Source organism: Sinohyriopsis cumingii, chromosome 17, assembly GCF_028554795.1.
Source record: "Sinohyriopsis cumingii isolate HCF-2022 chromosome 17, ASM2855479v2, whole genome shotgun sequence".
NCBI lineage: Eukaryota > Metazoa > Mollusca > Bivalvia > Unionida > Unionidae > Sinohyriopsis > Sinohyriopsis cumingii.
Window position 1 is genome coordinate 114,393,681 of NC_142977.1, and position 24,202 is coordinate 114,417,882.

At 37.5% G+C, this 24,202-nt stretch overlaps 1 protein-coding gene across 1 annotated transcript; it reads right to left on the bottom strand.

Moving 5' to 3' along the window:
* Positions 1-24,202, bottom strand: LOC149779698 (mediator of RNA polymerase II transcription subunit 21-like). The gene is made up of 4 exons (XM_089940550.1): positions 24,092-24,202; positions 15,056-15,170; positions 12,022-12,122; positions 1-3,457 (listed from the first exon to the last, which is right to left on the bottom strand). The coding sequence occupies exons 1-4, from the start codon at positions 24,161-24,163 to the stop codon at positions 3,281-3,283; spliced, it is 465 nt and encodes a 154-aa protein (XP_089796676.1). The 5' UTR covers positions 24,164-24,202; the 3' UTR covers positions 1-3,280.

Below are 24,202 nucleotides of genomic sequence, written 5' to 3' on the forward strand. Positions count from 1 at the left end.
TTACTTTCTCACATTTATTCTCAAAATAATTTTTCAGAATTGACTGTGTGAACAGACCATACTACTTTCGAACACATATCATGAAAATAATTTTAGGGAGCAGACAATTTCATTAAATATTGGTTTGTTTACTAATTTGCTAAAAATTAATGCTAAAATGTTGTCTTTAATATATTTTTATTGTGTGGTCAGTAGTACATATTTGCTGTGGCCAGAAGTTTACCAAAGTCTTGTCTACAATGTTTTCCACATGTCTGTAGCTTGTTACCCTAAAGTCCTGTCTCCAGTGGTTACCACCTGTCCATGGCTTGTCACTCAAATACTGACAGCTCTTCTATTATTAAGTTCTGATCTGCCTCACAAAGTGTTTGGTTATTCAGGTATCACTGATCCTTTATTGTGTTCAACTGACACTGCAGCTCAACATTTCTCTACCAATCATGATTTGTATGCAGTCTGATTCATGGTCACGTTCCATAGTGTATATTGACATTTTCATTGAATAGTCATCATAGAACCCATTGCTTATTTTCTATTTTCCGTCAACAGCGCATCCAAAACAGTGGACTTTGACATGTGATGGCCATATGCACAACAACACAGATAACAGAACACAGTGCATTCAATCAAATGCTTGAATGATCATTCATCAAGCAAGTCAACATGCACAGCTCTTGAATTGAATCCCATGAAATCATATCTTAAACTGAAACCCATGAAATTGCATCTTGAATTGAAGCCCATGAAATCACATCTTGAACTGTAGCCCATACTACAGGTATCTTGGACTATAGCCCATGAAATTGATACCATGTACTGTAGCCCATAAAACTGATATCTTGAATTGTAGCCCATGAAACTGATATCTTGAACTGAAGCCCATGAAACATAACTTGAACTGAAGCCCAAGAAACTGATATCTTGAACTGAAGCCCATGAAAGTGATATCTTGAACTATAACCCAAGAAATCTTACCAGTACACAGTTCTATTTGTATAACAGACAGTGATAGCAAAAGATTTTTACAGAACAAACCTGTTTACTGCAACAAAAGACATTTTCCTATTCCCAAATATTTTAAAACCTTACACTTTAAAATCTAATACAGATTGGGCTAATGCACAATATGTTAACATTTCAGACACTTAAAGTTGCATTCTTTTCTACAAAGCGTTTTAACTGGTGTTTTCTGAAGCACTGCCACCACTTAAGTTATATATGGGTCTACCATGCTTAGCACTGCTACCCCTCAATTTAAATGGCAAAATTTTAAATCTTTTAACTATAACATAGATTTGGTTATTGCTCAATATGTTATGATTTAATAGGTACTTAAAGCTGCATTATTTTCTACAAAGGGTTTTAACTGGTGTTTCTTGCAGCACTGTCACTACTCAATTTAATTACGGTTCTACCATATTTAGCGCTGCCATTTGTCAATTTATTCATGGGTCTACCATGCTTAGCACTGCCATTTGTCAATTTATTCATGGGTCTACCATGCTTAGCGCTGCCATTTGTCAATTTATTCATGGGTCTACCATGCTTAGCGCTGCCATTTGTCAATTTATTCATGGGTCTACCATGCTTAGCGCTGCCATTTGTCAATTTATTCATGGGTCTACCATGCTTAGTGCTGCCAGCCCTTACATTAATCATGGGTCTATCATATTTAGCACTGCCATCTGTCAAGTCAATTATGGGTCCACCATACTTAGTGCTGCCACCCCTCAATTTAATTGTGGGTCTAACTAGAGTACTATATACATGTACAAATCACTTCATCATTGCAAACATGCTGTTATACAGGGGTCTCAAACTGAAACCACTTGAGGGCCGCATGAGGTCGTTTTCAATGGCCTAAGGGCCAAGGGCCAAACCACCTTTGTTATCTCTTATGACACCTTGTGACACCAATCATTCTGCAGGCCACAGGCTATGGCTTGGCAGGCCACATGCGATCTGTGGACCATGTGTTTGAGACCCATGCTGTTATACATTACTGGATGTAACATGTTTTCATATAACCAACCAGATGGCTATATACATGTACAAATCACTTTATCATTGAACATACTGTGATACATTACTGGACATAAATGTTTTCATATGACCCAACTAGAGTACCATATACATGTACAAATCACTTTATCATTGAACATACTATGATACATTACTGGACATAAATGTTTTCATATGATCCAACTAGAGTACTATATACATGTACAAATCACTTTATCATTGAACATACTGTGATACATTACTGGACATAAATGTTTTCATATGACCCAACTAGAGTACTATATACATGTACAACTCACTTTATCACTGAACATACTGTGATACATTACTGGATGTAACATGTTTTCATATGACCCAACTAGAGTACTATATACATGTACAAATCACTTTATCATTGAACATACTGTGATACATTACTGGACATAAATGTTTTCATATGACCCAACTAGAGTACTATATACATGTACAACTCACTTTATCATTGAACATACTATGATACATTACTGGACATAAATGTTTTCATATGACCCAACTAGAGTACTATATAAATGTACAAATCAATTTATCACTGAACATACTGTGATACATTACTGGACATAAATGTTTTCATATGACCCAACTAGAGTACTATATACATGTACAAATCACTTAATGATTATGAACATGCTGTGTGATAGATTACAGGTTGTAATAAATGTCTTCATATAACCCATAAAGAGTGATAATAAATGTCTTCATACAACCCATTTAGAGTGCTATATACATGTACAAATGACATCATCATTATAAACATGCTGTGTGATACATTACAGGTTGTAACAAATGTCTTTCTATGACCCATAACGAGTGATAACAAATGTCTTCATATAACTCAACTAGAGCACTGTATGCATGTATAGATTCAATCTTCTTAGTGAACAGGTTGTGATCATGAAGAAATGTTACATGGATAAACCTGTTTGCTAAGTCAAACCACTGTTCTGTTTCACATTCCCAAATTCTGCTTAATTTCAGTTTTGACCCATAATAGAGGTAAGGCTATTAGAAAACAGCTTTTGAGAAAAATTCCTAAGAATTTTAATCTGGGGCAAACATGAAAAAAATATCCTTTAAACTCTGACCTACTGAACAAATATTAGTCTTTCAGGTGTCAACAAGGGTGAGCTACACAGCAGTAGTTGATGATGAGTGACTTTCATCTTTCAGCAGAAGGTGTATTGCTTTCTAATGTCTGACATTAGCTGATAATGTGTGACTTTCATGGGTCAGCTTGAGGTGAGCTGCTCTCCAATGCCTGACACTGTAGTTGGCAATGAGCAATGTCATTAAGAGCCTCCTGAATCTGGTGTAGCAAGTTCTCTCCCTTGGCAACAACCTCCTCCAGCTTCTTTGCTGCCTCCTGGTTCTCTATTTCTAATTTCTTCAGACTTGCAAGCTGAAAAATTAATTCATTTTTTATTAATTAAGAATTTAAAATAGCACAGATCATATTTTCTAGTTATAAAGGAGAATAAACTACACTTAATGTCAAGGATCCATTATTTGTAATGCATTCATATTTTGTTATGAAGTAAACAAATTTTGCTTTTTCTACACATTCCTTTAGGCTATGGCAAACACTCATGCAGAAATTATTATGTCCTGACAACTTGAAGTAAAACTGGGTGATCTTTTGGAATGACTTTTGCAGCATTAGCTGGTCCACAAACAGATTATTCCAATTCATACGTATTCAAAAAGAATTTTTAATGGATGGTTATAGCCATTCATGTGTTGATGTGCAATAATGAACCATCACCATAATTCTTTATTCAACAAGGGTAGCTCATTTAGAATACAGTTATATCCAGACTCCCTTGAGACCCTCAGCTGCTTTCTAACACCATGCATGTAACTTAAAAACAAAAATGTTTAGGAAAAGTAAAGTCATACCATTTAAAAAAGGCATAATCAAATGATATGACTTTAGATTATTCTAAACATATCAATCATATTTTTATAAACAGCATGCATGAAGACAAAAGAGTTTAAACAGAAACTGGAATTTCACAAAAATACAACAGGTTGAAAAGTCAAGCCAAAATATTTGAGAAACTTTTCTTTATAACTTTCAACTAAAGTGGCTGATCTAACTGATATCTTTCTTTATGAATACTGAAAACTAAACTGAAATTGTTCTGTATTCAATTTTGCACCTTTCAAACACAAGGTCAACTTAAACTCACATGACCCATGATTTTCATCAAATAGTTCTTCCATATATTTAGGCATTTTACAGTTTACAGACAAGTACTGCCTTTTGAAAGTTTACTGTGTCCCTTTCTTGAAGTCATTTTCAGTCTATGAAAGATAACACTTGATGACATGTCAGCACTTCAGAATTTCACTAATAAGCAGGGATCGTCCTGGGCTTCGCCAATGTCGCAAATTGAGATTTTTTTTCCTTATTGGCGACAAAAATATCCCATCTGGCGATTTTTTTGGCGACATACTTTTTGGTTATTTAATTTGTACATACAATCATGGATTTGGACTGGATAAATTAAAAGGCAGAACGAAAGGAAGCCACAAACTTGACAAAGCAATGCATTGGAATCAATCTGTTACACAAACGATCCTTTGTTCTTATTGACAACCCCATCTTTACAATGCATTGTTACATCATAATCTGCTTATGCTGACATCTGGGCTGAGGACTGTATGCTGCGATACAATCATGCTACCGCACTATACCTACAACTGACCGACTTCTGAAGACGCGAATAGAACAGATACAATTAATTGTATGGCTAATCCTTCTGGTTTTTTTAAAATACATATACCAATACAATAGCTTTGCTGAACCTTCATAGAAAACTGATAACCTTTGAAGTACCGACTACTGTGTATAAATACAAAACAAATGGAAAAAATCTCAATCACAATTACATCTGTCGCCAGTACAGCATTTTACTCATTGATCTTTTCCTTTTGCCATCAGTCTCATGTTACGGCTGCAGAGACTTAAACTCCACAACAAGAAATAGCAAAAAAAAAAAAAAAAACAGTTTTGCATAATTAATAATAATTATTTATTTCTCAAAATACAGGAGTGAAAGAATCCCTAAATTGGGTGTGAATTTATGCTTATATATACGGTCCAGTATTGCCAGGTGTTGACTCGTGTAAGTTTCATTCGTGGGAACGGAGATCCTATTTTCTATTTTTCTTGTCGAGAAAATTTATACAGCATTCAGTGATCATTCTTGGGAGTTAGGAAGCAATTCGCTACAAGCTTTGGGAAGCTAGCCATGGGGGGGGGGCTGCTGAGAGACTACTGGTGTCACCTGTCAGCACTGTAGACTGTGAACGTGGATTCCGTATGATGAACCTCATAAAAACTGACATCAGAAATAAGCTCTGCATCTCATCTCTCGAGAATTTAATGAGAATCAGCATGTACAGATGTGAAAAATTAGACTCTGAAACTGCATTCAACAAGTGGGCAGCCCTAAAATCGCGACAGATCTTCATGTAACACTTTGTAACATTTTGTTAATGCTTGTTGTAATTAAAGTATTAACTAACCCATCTTTTGTAATTTTCATTGCCTGTTACATTAATAGACTAAATTAACACTTGGAAAAATGTACACTACTTGTTTTGGCGACACTTTTTGAAAATTGGCGACAAAATATTGAGGTTGGCGATTTTTTTGCGACAGCTTTTTAAAAGCCAGGACCATCCCTGAATAAGGCCTCCGTAATGGACAGAGTAAGTGAATAAAGTCAATGGTATGCTAGCTTGTAATGACCTTGTTATAAGGTCAATGATACCGTGGTGGGATGTTAGTTTTACAACACAAAGACCTGACAAGTGACAAATCACTCAAAATTTGGCAGAAATTGTAAAATAGCATATACAACCGGCAATAGCTCGATAAGTCCCCACAATAAAATAAACGTTAGATGAGCCCATAGGAACACAAAAATAGTTGGATTTTGGAGGATAAATTGTATGTGTAGTCTGTACAGTAGTGAAGTTAAAACTGGTGACATATGGTGGTATCAAGTGGAGGTAATGGACAAGAGTTATTGCCCTTTGTTGACCTAAACAGAAAGATGAACTTCATCTTTTAGTAGGGCTGGATTCGCAAGGTAGCAAGCTTATATTACTAATTTAATGTGACTGGCAAACATATTCGAAAGAGAAACACGAGCCTCCATTCAAAGACAGATTATAGTTTGTTTTAAAAATGTAAGAGATGAGCCTTTTTTGTATTGTGCTTTGTGGTTATAGAGTATTTAAACAATTAGGAAAACCTACTGACCCCAAAAAATTAGTCAACAACATCGCTACTAATTGTCTGACAAAGAAACTGTACAAATTAGACCTAGCCACCTTTGAATTATGCCTACAGGGCTTCAATTAATACACATTTCTCAATAAAATTTAAAAAGGACCCATTAAAATCCCATCCTAAGGGTCCTTTGGGATGCATTGAAAACTTGCAGTTTTGTTTAAAACTGCTAAATCCCAATCTGGTGTAAATGAACCAGCTGTTTCGACATCAACCAGACCCGGTGTAAATGAACCAGCTGTTTCGACATCAACCAGACCCGGTGTAAATGAACCAGCTGTTTCGACATCAACCAAACCCGGTGTAAATGAACCAGCTGTTTCGACATCAACCAGACCCGGTGTAAATGAACCAGCTGTTTCGACATCAACCAGACCCGGTGTAAATGAACCAGCTGTTTCGACATCAACCAGATCCGGTGTAAATGAACCAGCTGTTTCGACATCAACCAGAGTAATTTCTCCTTAATTTGATCACATTCCTCTGCAAATTCAATGATCAAAGAAATACTTGATAAGTACTAAGTAGGGCATGTATACTGGTACGTCATGACCATGAGGAAACAATTTCTATACTTGTACATACACATGCACCTTGGGTAATTTCCAAGGAATCTCAGCTCTAAATAAAAACCATGCTGAAAGATTAAAGATTATGCAATGGTGAATGTGGTAAATTTCAGTGCAAAAGATAAAACTATGTGAAATTACTATGTTTTAGATATAATTATCAAGCACTGATATTGAAAACAGACTGTAATTTTATTTGTTTGCACAATGCCTCTCCCTCTTTGAATTTTTATTCTTGCAAGAATTGTTTGCAGAATGTGGGAGTCACATGATTACACATCCTGGTGAATGGTCCAACAAGTTGTTCTCCACATTTTCTTTCTGACACAACTGATGACATAAAAGTTGTGTCAAAGAAAGAAGGTGGAAAACAAATTGTTGGTTTACCTGGTGGATGCAACATTGCATCTGGGTTCCCAAAAAGAGAAGCTGCTGAGAAAAAATTAAATCAACTAGAACAAAGAAGCTCAAAGGAATACTGCAGTGTTAATAACATCACATTTCAAGGAAACACTGCCTGGGATATTTTTGAATACTTCTTCAAAGTAGCCTTCAATAAAGTTGAAATTGCTTTATGGAAACTTTTGCTCAAGATTATACTTAAAACAAGCACACACAGACCTCCACACCATTTTATTTATGATCATGAGAAATAAATAAAGCAAAGTCCACTATAACACAGAAATATCACATTCTCCCTCTCTCTCTCTCTGTCTCTTTGGCAATTTAATGGATAAACAAATCAATGGCATGTCAATATAACAACATTTGAGGATTTCTATGATTCCCAGTTTCTCAGTGTGTCAGTCGAAACCTTTCATCTTCCTGACATGGCTGGCAAAATAGGTTTTAGGATCTTGCATATCTCTGATAACTCACTAAACATTGATTGGAGATTTAGGCCTTAATAACTCACAAAGCACTGCTTGGAGATGTAGGCCTTGATAACTCACAAAGCACTGCTTGGAGATTAAAGCCATAATAACTCACAAAGCACTGCTTGGAGATTTAGGCCTAATAACTCACAAAGCACTGCTTGGAGATTTAGGCCTAATAACTCAGCAGTGTTTGGACATTTAGGCCATAATAGCTCACAAAAGCACTGCGAGGAGATTTAGGCCTTAATAACTCACAAAGCATTGCTTGGAGATTTAGGTCATAATAACTCACAAAAGCATTGCTTGGAGACTTAGACCATAATAACTCACAAAGCATTGCTTGGAGATTTAGGCCTTAATAACTCACAAAGCACTGCTTGGAAATTTAGGCCTCAATAACTCACAAAGCATTGCCTGGAAATTTAGGCCTAATAACTCACAAAACATTGCTTGGAGATTTAGGCCTTAATAACTCACAAATCATTGCTTGGAGATCTAGGCCTAACAACTCACAAAGAAATGCTTGGAGATTTAGGCTTCAATAACTCACAAAGCACTGCTTGGAGATTTAGGCTTCAATAACTCACAAAGCACTGCTAAGAGATTGAGGCATCAATAACCCACAAAACATTGCCTGGAGATTTAGGCTTCAATAACTCACAAAAAAATCATTGCTTGGAAATTTAGGCCTAATAACTCACGAAGCATTGCTTGGAGATTGAGGCTTCAATAACCCACATAGCACTGCTTGGAGATTCAGGCTTCAATAACTCACAAAGCCATGCTTGGAGATTTAGGTTTCAATAACTCACAAAGCACTGCTTGGAGATTTAGGTTTCAATAACTCATAAAGCACAGCTTGGAGATTTAGGCTTCAATAACTCACAAAGCCATGCTTGGAGATTTAGGCTTCAATAACTCACAAAGTACTGTTTGGAGATTTAGGCTTCAATAACTCACAAAGCACTGCTTGGAGATTTAGGCTTAAATAACTCACAAAAGCACTGTTTGGAGATTTAGGCTTCAATAACTCACAAAGCACTGCTTGGAGATTTAGGCTTCAATAACTCACAAAGCACTGCTTGGAGATTTAGGCTTCAATAACTCACAAAGCATTACCTGGACATTAAGGCCACACTAGCTCACAAAAGCACTGCTAGGAGATTTAGGCATTAATAACTCACAAAGCATTGCTTGGAGATTTAGGCCTTAATAACTCACAAATCACTGCTTGGAGATTTAGGCTTCAATAACTCACAAAGCACTGCTTGGAGATTTAGGCTTCAATAACTCACAAAGCATTACCTGGACATTAAGGCCATACTAGCTCACAAAAGCGCTGCTAGAGAGATTTAGGCCATAAAAACTCACAAAGCACTGCTTGGAGATTTAGGCCATAATAACTCACAAAAGCATTGCTTGGAGATTTAGACCATTATAACTCACAAAGCATTGCTTGGCAATTTAGGCCTTAATAACTCACAAAGCACTGCTTGGAAATTTATGCCTCAATAACCCACAAAGCATTACTTGGAGATTTAGGATTCAATAACTCACAAGCATTGTTTGGAGATTTAGGCTTCAATAATTCACAAAGCACTGCTTGGAGATTTAGGCTACAATAACTTACACAGCACTGCTTGGAGATTTAGGCTTCAATAACTCACAAAGCACTGCTTGGAGATTTAGGCTTCAATAACTCACAAAGCACTGCTTGGAGATTTAGGCTTCAATAACTCACAAAGCACTGCTTGGAGATTTAGGCTGCAATAACTCACAAAGCACTGCTTGGAGATTTAGGCTTCAATAACTCACAAAGCATTACCTGAACATTAAGGCACATACTAGCTCACAAAAGCACTGCTAGGAGATTTAGGCCTTAATAACTCACAAAGCATTGCTTGGAGATTTAGGCCATAAAAACTCACAAAGCATTGCTTGGAGATTTAGGCCATAATAACTCACAAAAGCATTGCTTGGAGATTTAGACCATTATAACTCACAAAGCATTGCTTGGAGATTTAGGCCTCAATAACTTACAAAGCACTGCTTGGACATTTAGGCTTCAATAACTCACAAAGCATTGCTTGGAAATTTAGGCCTAATAACTCACAAAACATTGCTTGGAGATTTAGGCTTCAATAACTCACAAAGCACTGTTTGGAGATTTAGGCTTCAATAACTCACAAAGCACTGCTTGGATATTTAGGCTTCAATAACTCATAAATCATCGCTTGGAGATTTAGGCTTCAATAACTCATAAATCATTGCTTGGAGATTTAGGCCTTATTAACTAACAAATCATTGCTTGGAGATTTAGGCCTAATAACTCACAAAGCACTGCTAGGAGATTGAAGCTTCAATAACCCACAAATCATTGCTTGGAGATTTAGGCCTAGTAACTCATAAAGCATTGCTTGGAAATTTAGGCTTCAATAACTCACAAAGTACTGCTAGGCAATTGAGGCTTCAATAACCCCAAAGCATTGCTTGTAGATTTAGGTTTCAATAACTCATAAAGCACTGTTTGGAGATTTAGGCTTCAATAACTCACAAAGCCATGCTTGGAGATTTAGGCTTCAATAACTCACAAAGCACTGCTTGGAGATTTAGGCTTCAATAACTGAAAAAGCACTGCCTGGATGAATACAATATAAAAACTCAGAAAACACTGCTTGGAGGATTAAACTCAAATTAGTATTAAAAAGACTAAGTCTGTAAAATTGTAAAATGTGCATGCAAGTAATAATGATTTTATTATATAAATGAGGGCTTAGTAGAATTATTGTAATAAATATCAACAGTGGTCTTCTTACTGTACAATCTTATTACCTGCAGTTCCAGGGAGGATTCTTCACTGGATAAAGAGTCAATCAGCGTATCAATATATTATTACCTGCAGTTCCAGAAAGGATTCTTCACTGAGTAAACAGTCAATCTGTGTATCAATATATATTATTACCTGCAGTTCCAGGCAGGATTGTTTACTGGGTAAAGAGCCAATCAGTGTATCAATATATTATTACCTGCAGTTCCAGGGAGGATTCTTTACTGGGTAAAGAGTCAATCAGTGTATCAATGTATTATTACCTGCAGTTCCAGGGAGGATTCTTCACTGGGTAAAGAGTCAATCAGTGTATCAATGTATTATTACCGGCAGTTCCAGGGAGGATTCTTCACTGGGTAAAGAGTCAATCAGTGTAACAATATATTATTATCGGCAGTTCCAGGGAGGATTCTTTGCTGGGTAAAGAGCCAATCAGTGTATCAATATATTATTACCTGCAGTTCCAGGGAGGATTCTTCCCTGGGTAAAGAGCCAATCAGTGTATCAATGTATTATTACCTGCAGTTCCAGGTTGGATTCTTCACTGGGTAAAGAGCTAATCAGTGTATCAATATATTATTACCTGCAGTTCCAGGGAGGATTCTTCACTGAGTAAAGAGTCAATCAGTGTATCAATGTATTATTACCTGCAGTTCCAGAGAGGATTCTTCACTGGGTAAAGAGTAAAGAGTCAATCAGTGTATCAATGTATTATTACCTGCAGTTCCAGGGAGGATTCTTCACTGGGTAAAGAGTAAAGAGTCAATCAGTGTATCAATGTATTATTACCTGCAGTTCCAGGGAGGATTCTTCACTGGGTAAAGAGCCAATCAGTGTATCAATGTATTATTACCTGCAGTTCCAGGGAGGATTCTTCACTGGGTAAAGAGCCAATCAGTGTATCAATGTATTATTACCTGCAGTTCCAGGGAGGATTCTTCACTGAGTAAAGAGTCAATCAGTGTATCAATGTATTATTACCTGCAGTTCCAGAGAGGATTCTTCACTGGGTAAAGAGTAAAGAGTCAATCAGTGTATCAATGTATTATTACCTGCAGTTCCAGGGAGGATTCTTCACTGGGTAAAGAGTAAAGAGTCAATCAGTGTATCAATGTATTATTACCTGCAGTTCCAGGGAGGATTCTTCACTGGGTAAAGAGCCAATCAGTGTATCAATGTATTATTACCTGCAGTTCCAGGGAGGATTCTTCACTGGGTAAAGAGTCGATCAGTGTATCAATGTATTATTACCTGCAGTTCCAGGGAGGATTCTTCACTGGGTAAAGAGTAAAGAGTCAATCAGTGTATCAATGTATTATTACCTGCAGTTCCAGGGAGGATTCTTCACTGGGTAAAGAGCCAATCAGTGTATCAATGTATTATTACCTGCAGTTCCAGGGAGGATTCTTCACTGGGTAAAGAGTCAATCAGTGTATCAATATCCTTTGCAGTTCTGGCAATAAGTTTAGCAAAAATGGGGGCATAGTCTGTAAAGAAGAAAATTAAAATTTTAGACTGAAAATGTATGACTACACATGATATCAGGTACAACATGTAATCTAAATAGGAACACAATTCAAGAGCATATAATCCTTGCAACCCCCATCTTTTTGTTATAACATTTTACTCTAAAATGCCTTTCTCCAGGACACAAAAAGGCAGCTATACTGGGATTGCCTACGAGGGCATGAAACTTGCGACTCCTGGATAAAGAGTCCAATGGTCCACCAAATGAAATACTGTGACTTCATACTAACTGAGGACTAAAGCTATTACACTGCAAAGGTTTGATACTTTGTCACATTTCATACACAGATTTCAGCCATTCATCTTTTGTGAATGCAAGCAGAACTGAATCAGAAACTTCTCAAGTTAAAGGTCTTTTCAATGTTACAGCTGTGCCCATAGAACTGGGAAACTCCCCTGAATAGGTCAGCATCGATCTGCACAAGAATATAATGGATATAATTAAAATGACTTAATTTTTAAGAGGCCTTATAGATGACCAACTGAAATATAGCAATATTACGTCAGGAGATATTTGTATGACACAATTTTCTTGGTGGCTCTTTAAATTATGAAATGGTCGATATATTTTCTTGATTTTGCAGTTTATATTGGAAAGTATAGAGGCCCACTGGTATGCTGAGCTAGGAATACCACTGTAGTATAAACAGTAGCTATATCACTGGCTTACTTCAATTTGCTAAGACAGTTTCTGAGAGAAAAAACCCAGATGAAAATTGAATAGACTTTCTGAACGCCGATAAATAAGATAGAGGTTGTTTGGTTACAATGTTACAGGCATCAAGCATAATGAGATGTTCCAATGTAGGTAGTGCTTGGAGTTATATAAATGAGACTGTTGGAAGTGTACATGCATCCACCCCTTGAGTTGAAATGTTTTTATGAAACCTTGATTGAGAAGCTTTTGAATGAATTGACAAAGACTGTGGTTTATAAAAGATGTGGCAAAAACTGGTTTAAAGAAGATGTGACAAAAGCTGTGGTTTATAAAAGATGTGACAAAGACTTGTTTATAAAAGATGTGACAAAGACTTGTTTATAGAAGATGTGACAAAGACTGGTTTATAAAAGCTGACAAAAACTGGTTTCTAGAAGATGTGACAAAGAATGTGTCTAATATAAAATGTAACACAGAATATGCTTAAATAAAGATGTGACAAGACTCTGGTTTCTAGAAGATGTGAAAAGAAAGTGATTTTCATAAGACGTGACAGAGGACTCCTGATGAGACCCCGAACATATTCAATTTCTCTGTCATCAACCTGAGATATAGCTCCTAACTGCCTATCTGCATACCTTAGCATTCCCAAAGATTGCTCAACAAATACTTCCATAGAGCTTGATGACGACGAGACCTTACATGAGTTTGATATTCAGCATCCCATGAACTGAAGTACTGATATTCAGCATCCCATGACATGAAGTACTGATATTCAGCATTCAATGACATGAATTACTGATATTCAGCATTCCATGACATGAAGTACTGATTGATACCCTCCGAAAATTCAGTATGTTATTATACATGAACAAAAATGCAGATGCATTTTGTTGCCATGTACAGTGTTACCCAGGGTGTATGGTTTTTAGCTTTGCCAATTCTGAAATACATGTACTGAATTCTGTTCACTAGCTGCAACACATACAGAGTACTGCTAATGTGAGGCCAGTTTATTACTTGTGACCAAGAAAACTCTAGTGTCCTTAAACACTGTCCAAAGACATACAGAAAATACAGTATATAAATAGAGGATATCTGCTTGAAAGGAGTGAATAACGGATATATTTCATTGAGTGGATGAAATACTAGAGTTTTTCACCCACGAGATGAAATGTATCCGTTATTCACTCGTTTCAAGCAAATATTCTTTTTATTTTATGCTCACATACGTTGGCTACCTAAAGTCTGTCACACAGCGAATTGGCAGATTTCTTACAGTAATGTCAGCTGTTTACCATACATGTTCCACTCTGCTATGTCTACCTGTGCACAAAATTAGTTCCACATCAGATTGATAAAAATTAACTGATATAGTTCTACTGCAATTTCATTAGTACTCAGTTTTTCCATTTTAATTTTGGTTGCAGATGCCACAGAGATTACAACAACATGTACATAAGGAAAAAGTAGTTCACTGACAGAAAATCAAAGGGAGGTAAGTATGTTCTGACCCCAAAAAGTATTTCCTGTAGTGAAAAAATATTGTTATTTTTTAAAATAGTTATTTTTTCACTACAGTGAAATATCAATATTATTTTAATTAGAAAATCAAGTAATTCACTGCTTAGCATAAAATAATTACTTTTATTCAATGTTCAAAGACATACAGAAAATACAGTACATAATTACTTTTAATTAGTGTCCAAAGACAGAAAATACAGTATGTAATTACTTTTATTCAATCTTCAAAGACATGCCACAAATACAGTAGATAATTACTTTGAAAGAGCGGTTGAAGACATACAGAAAATACAGTATATAATTACTTTTATTCAATGTTCAAAGGCATGTTGCAAATACAGTAGACAATTACTTTTAGTCAAGTGTCCAAAAACATACAGAAAATACTGGACATAATTACCTTCTTTCAGAAGACTTATCTTCCAAAAGATTTAAATAATTAATTTTCTTTTAAACTTTATCTTTTTACTGTCTAATTTTCATTGGACACTAATGAACAGGTATTGTGAAGATTAAACCCAATATAAATATTCTGAAATGATTTCAAGGTATGGAATAACGGAATAATTTTCAAGCTACATGCATCTACCCCAAAAGGGTCCAAGCTTATTCTCAGTTCACAAGTCCTACCATCCAGCTGCAAGCAAGTAACTTAACCACTCCATGATGGTGCTATTTATAGCTGCATCATCATCACTTATTTTCACTTACCTTCTGTTGGTGGGGCTGCAGGTGATTTACCCCCTTGTTTGTCAAATCCTGGGAATGGTGAACTTGGAGCACACTGTTGTAGAACTCCAATACTGTTACAAAAGTGATCTGCTAACTGCAAAAGAAGAAAAAATAATGGCTTTGATGGTTTCATTGGAAGAAATATTGCTGCCCAGAACAAAATGAAAACCTTGCCTGGCAAATGAAAAATCTTGTCACTTGCCCAGAACAAAATGAAAACCTTGCAAGGCAATGGGAATTTTGTCACTTGCCCAGAACAAAATGAAAACCTTGCAAGGCAAATTACCATATATACTTACGAATATGCCTGTTCAAGTATAAGCCAACCCCTCAAATTGAATAGGTAAAACTTTAAAAGTTTGGGCACTGGCTGACAGAAATGTTTGATTTTGCTTAGTTTGGGCACTGGATGACAGAAATGTCTGATGTCACTTAGTCTGGGCACTGGCTAACAGAAATGTCTGATGTTGCTTAGTTTGTGCACTGGCTGACAGAAATGTCTGATGTTGCTTAGTTTGGGCACTGGCTGACAGAAATGTCAGATGCCACTTAGTTTGGTCACTGGCTGATAGAAATTTTTGATGTCACTTAGTTTGTGCACTGGCTGACAGAAATGTCTGAATATTGCTTAATTTGGGCACTGGCCAACAGAAATGTCTGATTTTGCTTAGTGTGGGCACTGGCTGACAGAAATGTCTGATGCTGCTTAGTTTGGGCACTGGCTGACAGAAATGTCTGAATGTTGATTAGTTTGAACACTGGCTGACAGAAATGTCTGATTTTGCTTAATTTGGGCACTGGCTGACATAAATGTTTGATAATACTTAGTTTTGGCACTGGCTGACAGAAATGTCTGATGGCACTTAGTTTGGGCACTGGCTGACAGAAATGTCTGACGTTGCTTCGTTTGGGCACTGGCTGACAAATGTCTGATTTCACTTAGCTTTGGCATTGGCTGATTGAAATGTCTGATGTCACTTAGTTTGGACACTGGCTGACAGAAATGTCTGATGCTGCTTAGTTTTGGCACTGGCTGACAGAAATGTCAGATGCCACTTAGTTTGTGCACTGGCTGACAGAAATGTCTGATGTCACTTAGTTTGGACACTGGCTGACAGAAATGTCTGATTTTGCTTAGTTTGGGCACTGGCTGACAGAAATGTCTGATGTTGCTTAGTTTGGGCACTGGCTGATAGAAATGTCTGATGTCAGTTAGTTTGGGCACTGGCTGACAGAAATGTCTGAATATTGCTTAATTTGGGCACTGGCCAACAGAAATGTCTGATTTTGCTTAGTGTGGGCACTGGCTGACAGAAATGTCTGATGCTGCTTAGTTTGGGCACTGGCTGACAGAAATGTCTGAATGTTGATTAGTTTGAACACTGGCTGACAGAAATGTCTGATTTTGCTTAATTTGGGCACTGGCTGACATAAATGTTTGATAATACTTAGTTTTGGCACTGGCTGACAGAAATGTCTGATGGCACTTAGTTTGGGCACTGGCTGACAGAAATGTCTGACGTTGCTTCGTTTGGGCACTGGCTGACAAATGTCTGATTTCACTTAGCTTTGGCATTGGCTGATTGAAATGTCTGATGTCACTTAGTTTGGACACTGGCTGACAGAAATGTCTGATGCTGCTTAGTTTTGGCACTGGCTGACAGAAATGTCAGATGCCACTTAGTTTGTGCACTGGCTGACAGAAATGTCTGATGTCACTTAGTTTGGACACTGGCTGACAGAAATGTCTGATTTTGCTTAGTTTGGGCACTGGCTGACAGAAATGTCTGATGTTGCTTAGTTTGGGCACTGGCTGATAGAAATGTCTGATGTCAGTTAGTTTGGGCACTGGCTGACAGAAATGTCTGATGTTGCTTAATTTGGGCACTGGCTGACAGAAATGTCTGATGTTGCTTAATTTGGGCACTGGCTGACATAAATGTCTGATGGCACTTAGTTTGGGCACTGGCTGACAGAAATGTCTGATGTTGCTTAGTTAGGGCACTGGCTGACAGAAATGTCTGATTTCACTTAGCTTTGGCATTGGCTGATTGAAATGTCTGATGTCACTTAGTTTGGGCACTGGCTGACAGAAATGTCTGATTTTGCTTAGTTTGGGCACTGGCCGACAGAAACGTCTGATGTCACTTAGTTTGTGTACTGGCTGACAGAAATGTCTGATGTTGCTTAGTTTGGGCACTGGCTGACATAAATGTTTGAAAATACTTAGTTTGGGCATTGGCTGATTGAAATGTCTGATGTCACTTAGTTTGGGCACTGGCTGACAGAAATGTCTGATTTTGCTTAGTTTTGGCACTGGCTGACAGAAATGTCAGATGCCACTTAATTTGGGTACTGGCTGACAGAAATGTCTGATGTCACTCAGTTTGGGCACTGGCTGACAGAAATGTCTGATTTTGCTTAGTTTGGGCACTGGCTGACAGAAATGACTGATGTTGCTTAGTTTGGGCACTGGCTGACAGAAATGTCTGATGTCACTTAGTTTGTGCACTGGCTGACAGAAATGACTGATGTTACTTAGTCTGGGCACTGGCTAACAGAAATGTCTGATGTTGCTTAGTTTGTGCACTGGCTGACAGAAATGTCTGATGTTGCTTAGTTTGGGCACTGGCTGACAGAAATGTCAGATGCCACTTAGTTTGGTCACTGGCTGATAGAAATATTTGATGTCACTTAGTTTGTGCACTGGCTGACAGAAATGTCTGAATATTGCTTAATTTGGGCACTGGCCAACAGAAATGTCTGATTTTGCTTAGTGTGGGCACTGGCTGACAGAAATGTCTGATGCTGCTTAGTTTGGGCACTGGCTGACAGAAATGTCTGAATGTTGATTAGTTTGAACACTGGCTGACAGAAATGTCTGATTTTGCTTAATTTGGGCACTGGCTGACATAAATGTTTGATAATACTTAGTTTTGGCACTGGCTGACAGAAATGTCTGATGGCACTTAGTTTGGGCACTGGCTGACAGAAATGTCTGATGTTGCTTCGTTTGGGCACTGGCTGACAAATGTCTGATTTCACTTAGCTTTGGCATTGGCTGATTGAAATGTCTGATGTCACTTAGTTTGGACACTGGCTGACAGAAATGTCTGATGCTGCTTAGTTTTGGCACTGGCTGACAGAAATGTCAGATGCCACTTAGTTTGTGCACTGGCTGACAGAAATGTCTGATGTCACTTAGTTTGGACACTGGCTGACAGAAATGTCTGATTTTGCTTAGTGTGGGCACTGGCTGACAGAAATGTTTGATAATACTTAGTTTTGGCACTGGCTGACAGAAATGTCTGATGGCACTTAGTTTGGGCACTGGCTGACAGAAATGTCTGATGTTGCTTCGTTTGGGCACTGGCTGACAAATGTCTGATTTCACTTAGCTTTGGCATTGGCTGATTGAAATGTCTGATGTCACTTAGTTTGGACACTGGCTGACAGAAATGTCTGATGCTGCTTAGTTTTGGCACTGGCTGACAGAAATGTCAGATGCCACTTAGTTTGTGCACTGGCTGACAGAAATGTCTGATGTCACTTAGTTTGGACACTGGCTGACAGAAATGTCTGATTTTGCTTAGTGTGGGCACTGGCTGACAGAAATGTCTGATGTTGCTTAGTTTGGGCACTGGCTGATAGAAATGTCTGATGTCAGTTAGTTTGGGCACTGGCTGACAGAAATGTCTGATGTTGCTTAATTTGGGCACTGGCTGACAGAAATGTCTGATGTTGCTTAATTTGGGCACTGGCTGACATAAATGTCTGATGGCACTTAGTTTGGGCACTGGCTGACAGAAATGTCTGATGTTGCTTAGTTAGGGCACTGGCTGACAGAAATGTCTGATTTCACTTAGCTTTGGCATTGGCTGATTGAAATGTCTGATGTCACTTAGTTTGGGCACTGGCTGACAGAAATGTCTGATTTTGCTTAGTTTGGGCACTGGCCGACAGAAACGTCTGATGTCACTTAGTTTGTGTACTGGCTGACAGAAATGTCTGATGTTGCTTAGTTTGGGCACTGGCTGACATAAATGTTTGAAAATACTTAGTTTGGGCATTGGCTGATTGAAATGTCTGATGTCACTTAGATTGGGCACTGGCTGACAGAAATGTCTGATTTTGCTTAGTTTTGGCACTGGCTGACAGAAATGTCAGATGCCACTTAGTTTGGGTACTGGCTGACAGAAATGTCTGATGTCACTCAGTTTGGGCACTGGCTGACAGAAATGTCTGATTTTGCTTAGTTTGGGCACTGGCTGACAGAAATGACTGATGTTGCTTAGTTTGGGCACTGGCTGACAGAAATGTCTGATGTCACTTAGTTTGTGCACTGGCTGACAGAAATGACTGATGTTACTTAGTTTGGGCACTGGCTGACAGAAATGTCTGATGTTGCTTAGTTTAGGCACTGGCTGACAGAAATGTCAGATGCCACTTAGTTTTGGCACTGGCCAACAGAAATGTCTGATGTCACTTAGTTTGGGCACTGGCTGACAGAAATGTCTCATGTTGCTTAGTTTGGGCACTGGCTGACAGAAATGTTGATTTCACTTAGCTTTGGCATTGGCTGATTGAAATGTCTGATGTCATTTAGTTTGGGCACTGGCTGACAGAAATGTCTGATACTGCTTAGTTTTGGCACTGGCTGACAGAAATGTCTTATGTCACTTAGTTTGGGCACTGGCTGATGTCACTTAGTTTGGACAATGGCTGACAGAAATGTCTGATTTTGTTTAGTTTGGACCTTGCCTGAGAACACAGTCAATAATAATGGATAGAAATGAGAGGAAGATGATAAATTTTTATTTTTCAAAAGTCGCATACTTGGAGAAAAATATATTGATGCAAATATCTAATAAAAATTCTAGAGGGGAGGTCATTACTCATGCACGACAAAATTCAAATGTTGGTATAGAACAGAAGAAGCAGGGAAGACTGATATTGAAATATGTATGTCAGCTGAAATCAATTTTATCACTGCATGCTGCATTATAAAAATTGTGTTTCTTACTTGCAGTGATCAATAATCATGTTATGTTTATTTATTTTCACAATGAATTAAAGTTTCATTCTATTTTAAAGGATAGGAATCTTTTGCAACATATTTACCAAGCTGACAAAAGTCAAACAAACTGGAATACTGAACACTAAAGTATTATTATGATTTTATTTCAATGAAAAAACATGAAATATAATGTCATCAAAAATATGATTCAGTTCATTGCAAGCAAAGTTGCTGAAACATTCCTTTAATGTCACATGTTAGACCATAACTTGGAGTATACCTTTGGTAGTCATTTAGTGTGTCATGCAAGACCACAGTATACCTGGCAGTCATTTAGTGTCATGCAAGACCACAGTATACCTGGCAGTCATTGAGTGTGTCATGCAAGACCACAGTATACCTTGGCAGTCATTTAGTGTGTCATGCAAGACCACAGTATATCTTGGCAGTCAGTGTGTCATGCAATACCACAGTATACCTTGGCAGTCGTTTAGTGTGTTATGCAAGACCACAGTATATCTTGGCAGTCAGTGTGTCATGCAATACCACAGTATACCTTGGCAGTCGTTTAGTGTGTCATGCAAGACCACAGTATACCTTGGCAGTCATTTAGTGTGTCATGCAATACCACAGTATACCTTGGCAGTCGTTTAGTGTGTCATGCAAGACCACAGTATACCTTGGCAGTCATTTAGTGTATCATGCAAGACCACAATATATCTTGGCAGTCATTTAGTGTGTTATGCAAGACCATGGATGCATGCCTGTTCCAAGTTATTAATATGGTAAGATGATATCACTTTGTTTGCCTGTTCCAAGTGATCATTATGAGATTGTTTGTTTAATGCTACTCGAGTTGGTCCTGTTCATTACTAAGAAAAACCCATCACCTATTAATAATTCCTGCACAAAATGATGGTAATATATTACTTACTGTACTACCATTTACAACTCCAAATGTTTCTCGAGGTATTCTGAAACATATTTTGTTCGAATCAGCAATCTATACCTTTTTGGACTTATTAAAGCTCACATTATTACAAATTTATAACATTTTTACAACATACCCAAATGGCACTACACATGGAACAGCCTAAATGTTAATATCTACAAAAAACATAGATTCGCTGTTTGCAAATGTTTAGCTATCAGCAGTTTATCATCCAAAAGAGAATTAAAAAAGTACTAAAAACATTTTTGACACATTTTCTTATGTACTTTAAATCATTCCAAACGTTATACTAGAGTTCATATCATTCTGATTTATCCTAAAGGTGTGCAAAATACAGACTAATAAAAGAACAAATATTTTTTCTTACTATTCATTTCATTAATTTAAAGGGGGAGGGAGGTAATGAGTGGCCAAGTGGTCCAAAGTGCTTTCTGTTAGTGATCACTGCCATCTCACCTCTGTCTGCGTGGGTTCGAGTCTCGGATTCAGCCAATGTGGGTATGAGAGAAAGGTTGCCAGTAGCTTCTCATGGGTCAGTGGTTCTTTCCGGGGTTTTCCCGGGCTCTTCCTCCACCATTAATACTGACCGCCATGTATAGCCTATCGTGTGCTGAAAAATGGTGTTAAACCCTACAACAACAACAACAACATTAATTTAAGGTGTCATCATCCCTGAAAACACTGTATTAAATACTTCAGAATACCTTCTATAAATGGCACACAGGTAAAACTATTTTTTAAAAATACTTTTTTGATGGCATTAGCAATAGTCTATAAAGCTGGCAATTCTTTCTACTGAATCAACACATTGTGAAAAACTAAAAAGAACTGTTGCGACTTTTCCAACAATTCTGGTCTTAAACTTCACCAATTAATCTGCTTGCGACCAATGACATGACTTTGTATAGATAACCAGTATGCTGGCAATGTGTCTGACTTTGGGTTTAGATGAAAAGAATGAGCCACTTTGACTTTATCTTCTGTTTTTCTGTCTTCTGTTCTTCTGACAGTACGACAACTGGCCAATGGCTTCCTGGCTGTCAAAATCAAACTTCTGCTGCTCTTTTACCCACAATTCCTTCATGTAATTGATTGGAAAGATTCATTCCGAACTCCAATGATGTTCTAGCTCTTTCTTTGTTGTTTTTTTTTTTTATGATTTTAGGGCAGTGCTCAAAGAAATTTTTTTTAGACACAGGCCAAGGGCTGGTGACTTAATAAAGATCACAAGTTTCAGCTTAAATTCCAAAAGCCTGGAATCCAATTTCTATGTGCCCAAAATTTAACCTTTTTTAATATTATTTGTCACACAACGTTGCAATTCCTACAATTCAAATATAAATTCAACAGGGTTCAATAGGGGGTTTTGAGTTTGAAGGTAATGTAAATGTCATTGGTGTTCATTACTATACTCAATAGAGACTGGATGGTCCTTGTGTTCAAACTTGTCTGCTGGAGTCTCTGAGCAAATCCTGGTCAGAATCAAGTTGATATAAATGCAAAGAATGAATTGCCTCCCCCTTTATTTTATCTTTTACTGGTAAAACTCCTTCAACCAGGAGTTCTGAACCTACTTTTGTTGAGCTTTGCTGGTAGATAATTGCTATCCTAGTCCTATATGTAAGACCTCAACGCTGATATTTATGTTGTTGGCTTTAAGGTCTTACAGCCTAACTAACAGTGCTGTGTAGCATGTTTTGATGTCACCTAACATCGTTACAAAAGTAAAATTTTCTGGAATATTTCACACAACTGACAACTAAAATAATGATGCTTTTCTACAAAGTAAAGTCATAACGTTTTAGTCAGATCTTACTTACTCTGATGTCACTTCTCTAATAAATTCAATATCTCACAAAAGAAATGGACCTGTTTTCAAGTTTTGTTGGCCTACATTTCAGTTGGCTGGAAAGCAATGAAAGCTGGGAATGCCGAAATCGGATTAAGTTGAAATATTATTCTATAACGAAATGAATAAAAAATATATTAAACCTATTGGAACTGTAAGAAATGGTTCATTTCGCTCAAGAAACATATCCCCAACATGAACCTACTTGAACTTACTTCGGCATACCTCGACTACCATCGCATTGCAACAAATTCAAATGTATGTCAATGGAATGTGAAAATGCGCCCATTTGCTAGTATCATATTTTCATTCCACCAGGATAAAGACAGCACAATAAGTATATATATGTGTGTGTGTGTGATTTGGATTTTTAACGTAGGTTTAAAAAAATTAATTGTCCTATCACTATGATGTCTGCAGTGTTGTGGCAGCTTACAGTGATGCCTAGCACTGGGGCATCATGCCGCAGACATGTAGCATGATGTCCCACCCTGTCACATTATTCTGACACCAGGACGACCAGTCCTGACACTAACCTTTTAATGCTGAGCGCCAAGCAAGGCAGCTGTTAGTACCATTTTTGAAAGTCTTTGGTTTGACTCGGCCGGGGATCGAACCCACGACCTCCCGCATCCGACTCACAGTAAGTATAATAATTACACATAAATTAGTGAAAGAGTGTCGATATAGGCTGCCAAGTGTGTGATATGTTCCTGAAAATTTGATTACTCATTCTGATGTCAATGACATCGAAACATGCTATACAAGGCCGTTATTTGGATAGTAAGACATATCACTAAAACAAAAAATAACACGTGCTATGTCTTACATTGTATGACCAAGTTCTTACATGTGGGAATAGTCAGTCAGGTTATAAATATAAAACAATGAATGAACTGACTTAAGTTATGTGCACTTTTTATCACATTAAAGTTTCCCGTTATTGAAATCGGTGGGGGGGGGGGATACAAACAAACGGGGAGGTATAGTCAGACTACAGTCGTGTCGATGACATTAACTTTATTAAGCCTCCAAAATACGTTTCAGATTGTCCGGGTGGCTTACAAATAATCAAGTGCAGCTAAAGCTACTTTATTTGTACAATTACATTGTGGCGTATCAATCTTTAACCCAGCCCCACCAAAAAAAATAAATAATTGTTTTTGTAATTTTTACACAAAGCACAACTTATTGTACCTGATTAACAGCATCTTGCAATTGAGTTAATCTATCCGCCATGTCTAATCGGTGTTCACCTAGTTTTTTCATGCCAAACTTTGTCCTGTACCTGCACCGATCTTACGAAAC

Coding starts and splice junctions, on each gene's coding strand:
- LOC149779698 (XM_089940550.1), bottom strand. CDS start 24,163: ATGAAAAAACTAGGTGAACACCGATTAGACATGGCGGATAGATTAACT. Junction 15,171..24,091: donor TGCAAGATGCTGTTAATCAG/GTACAATAAGTT, acceptor CTTCTTTTGCAG/TTAGCAGATCACTTTTGTAA. Junction 3,458..12,021: donor AATCCTCCCTGGAACTGCAG/GTAATAATACAT, acceptor TTAATTTTTCAG/CTTGCAAGTCTGAAGAAATT.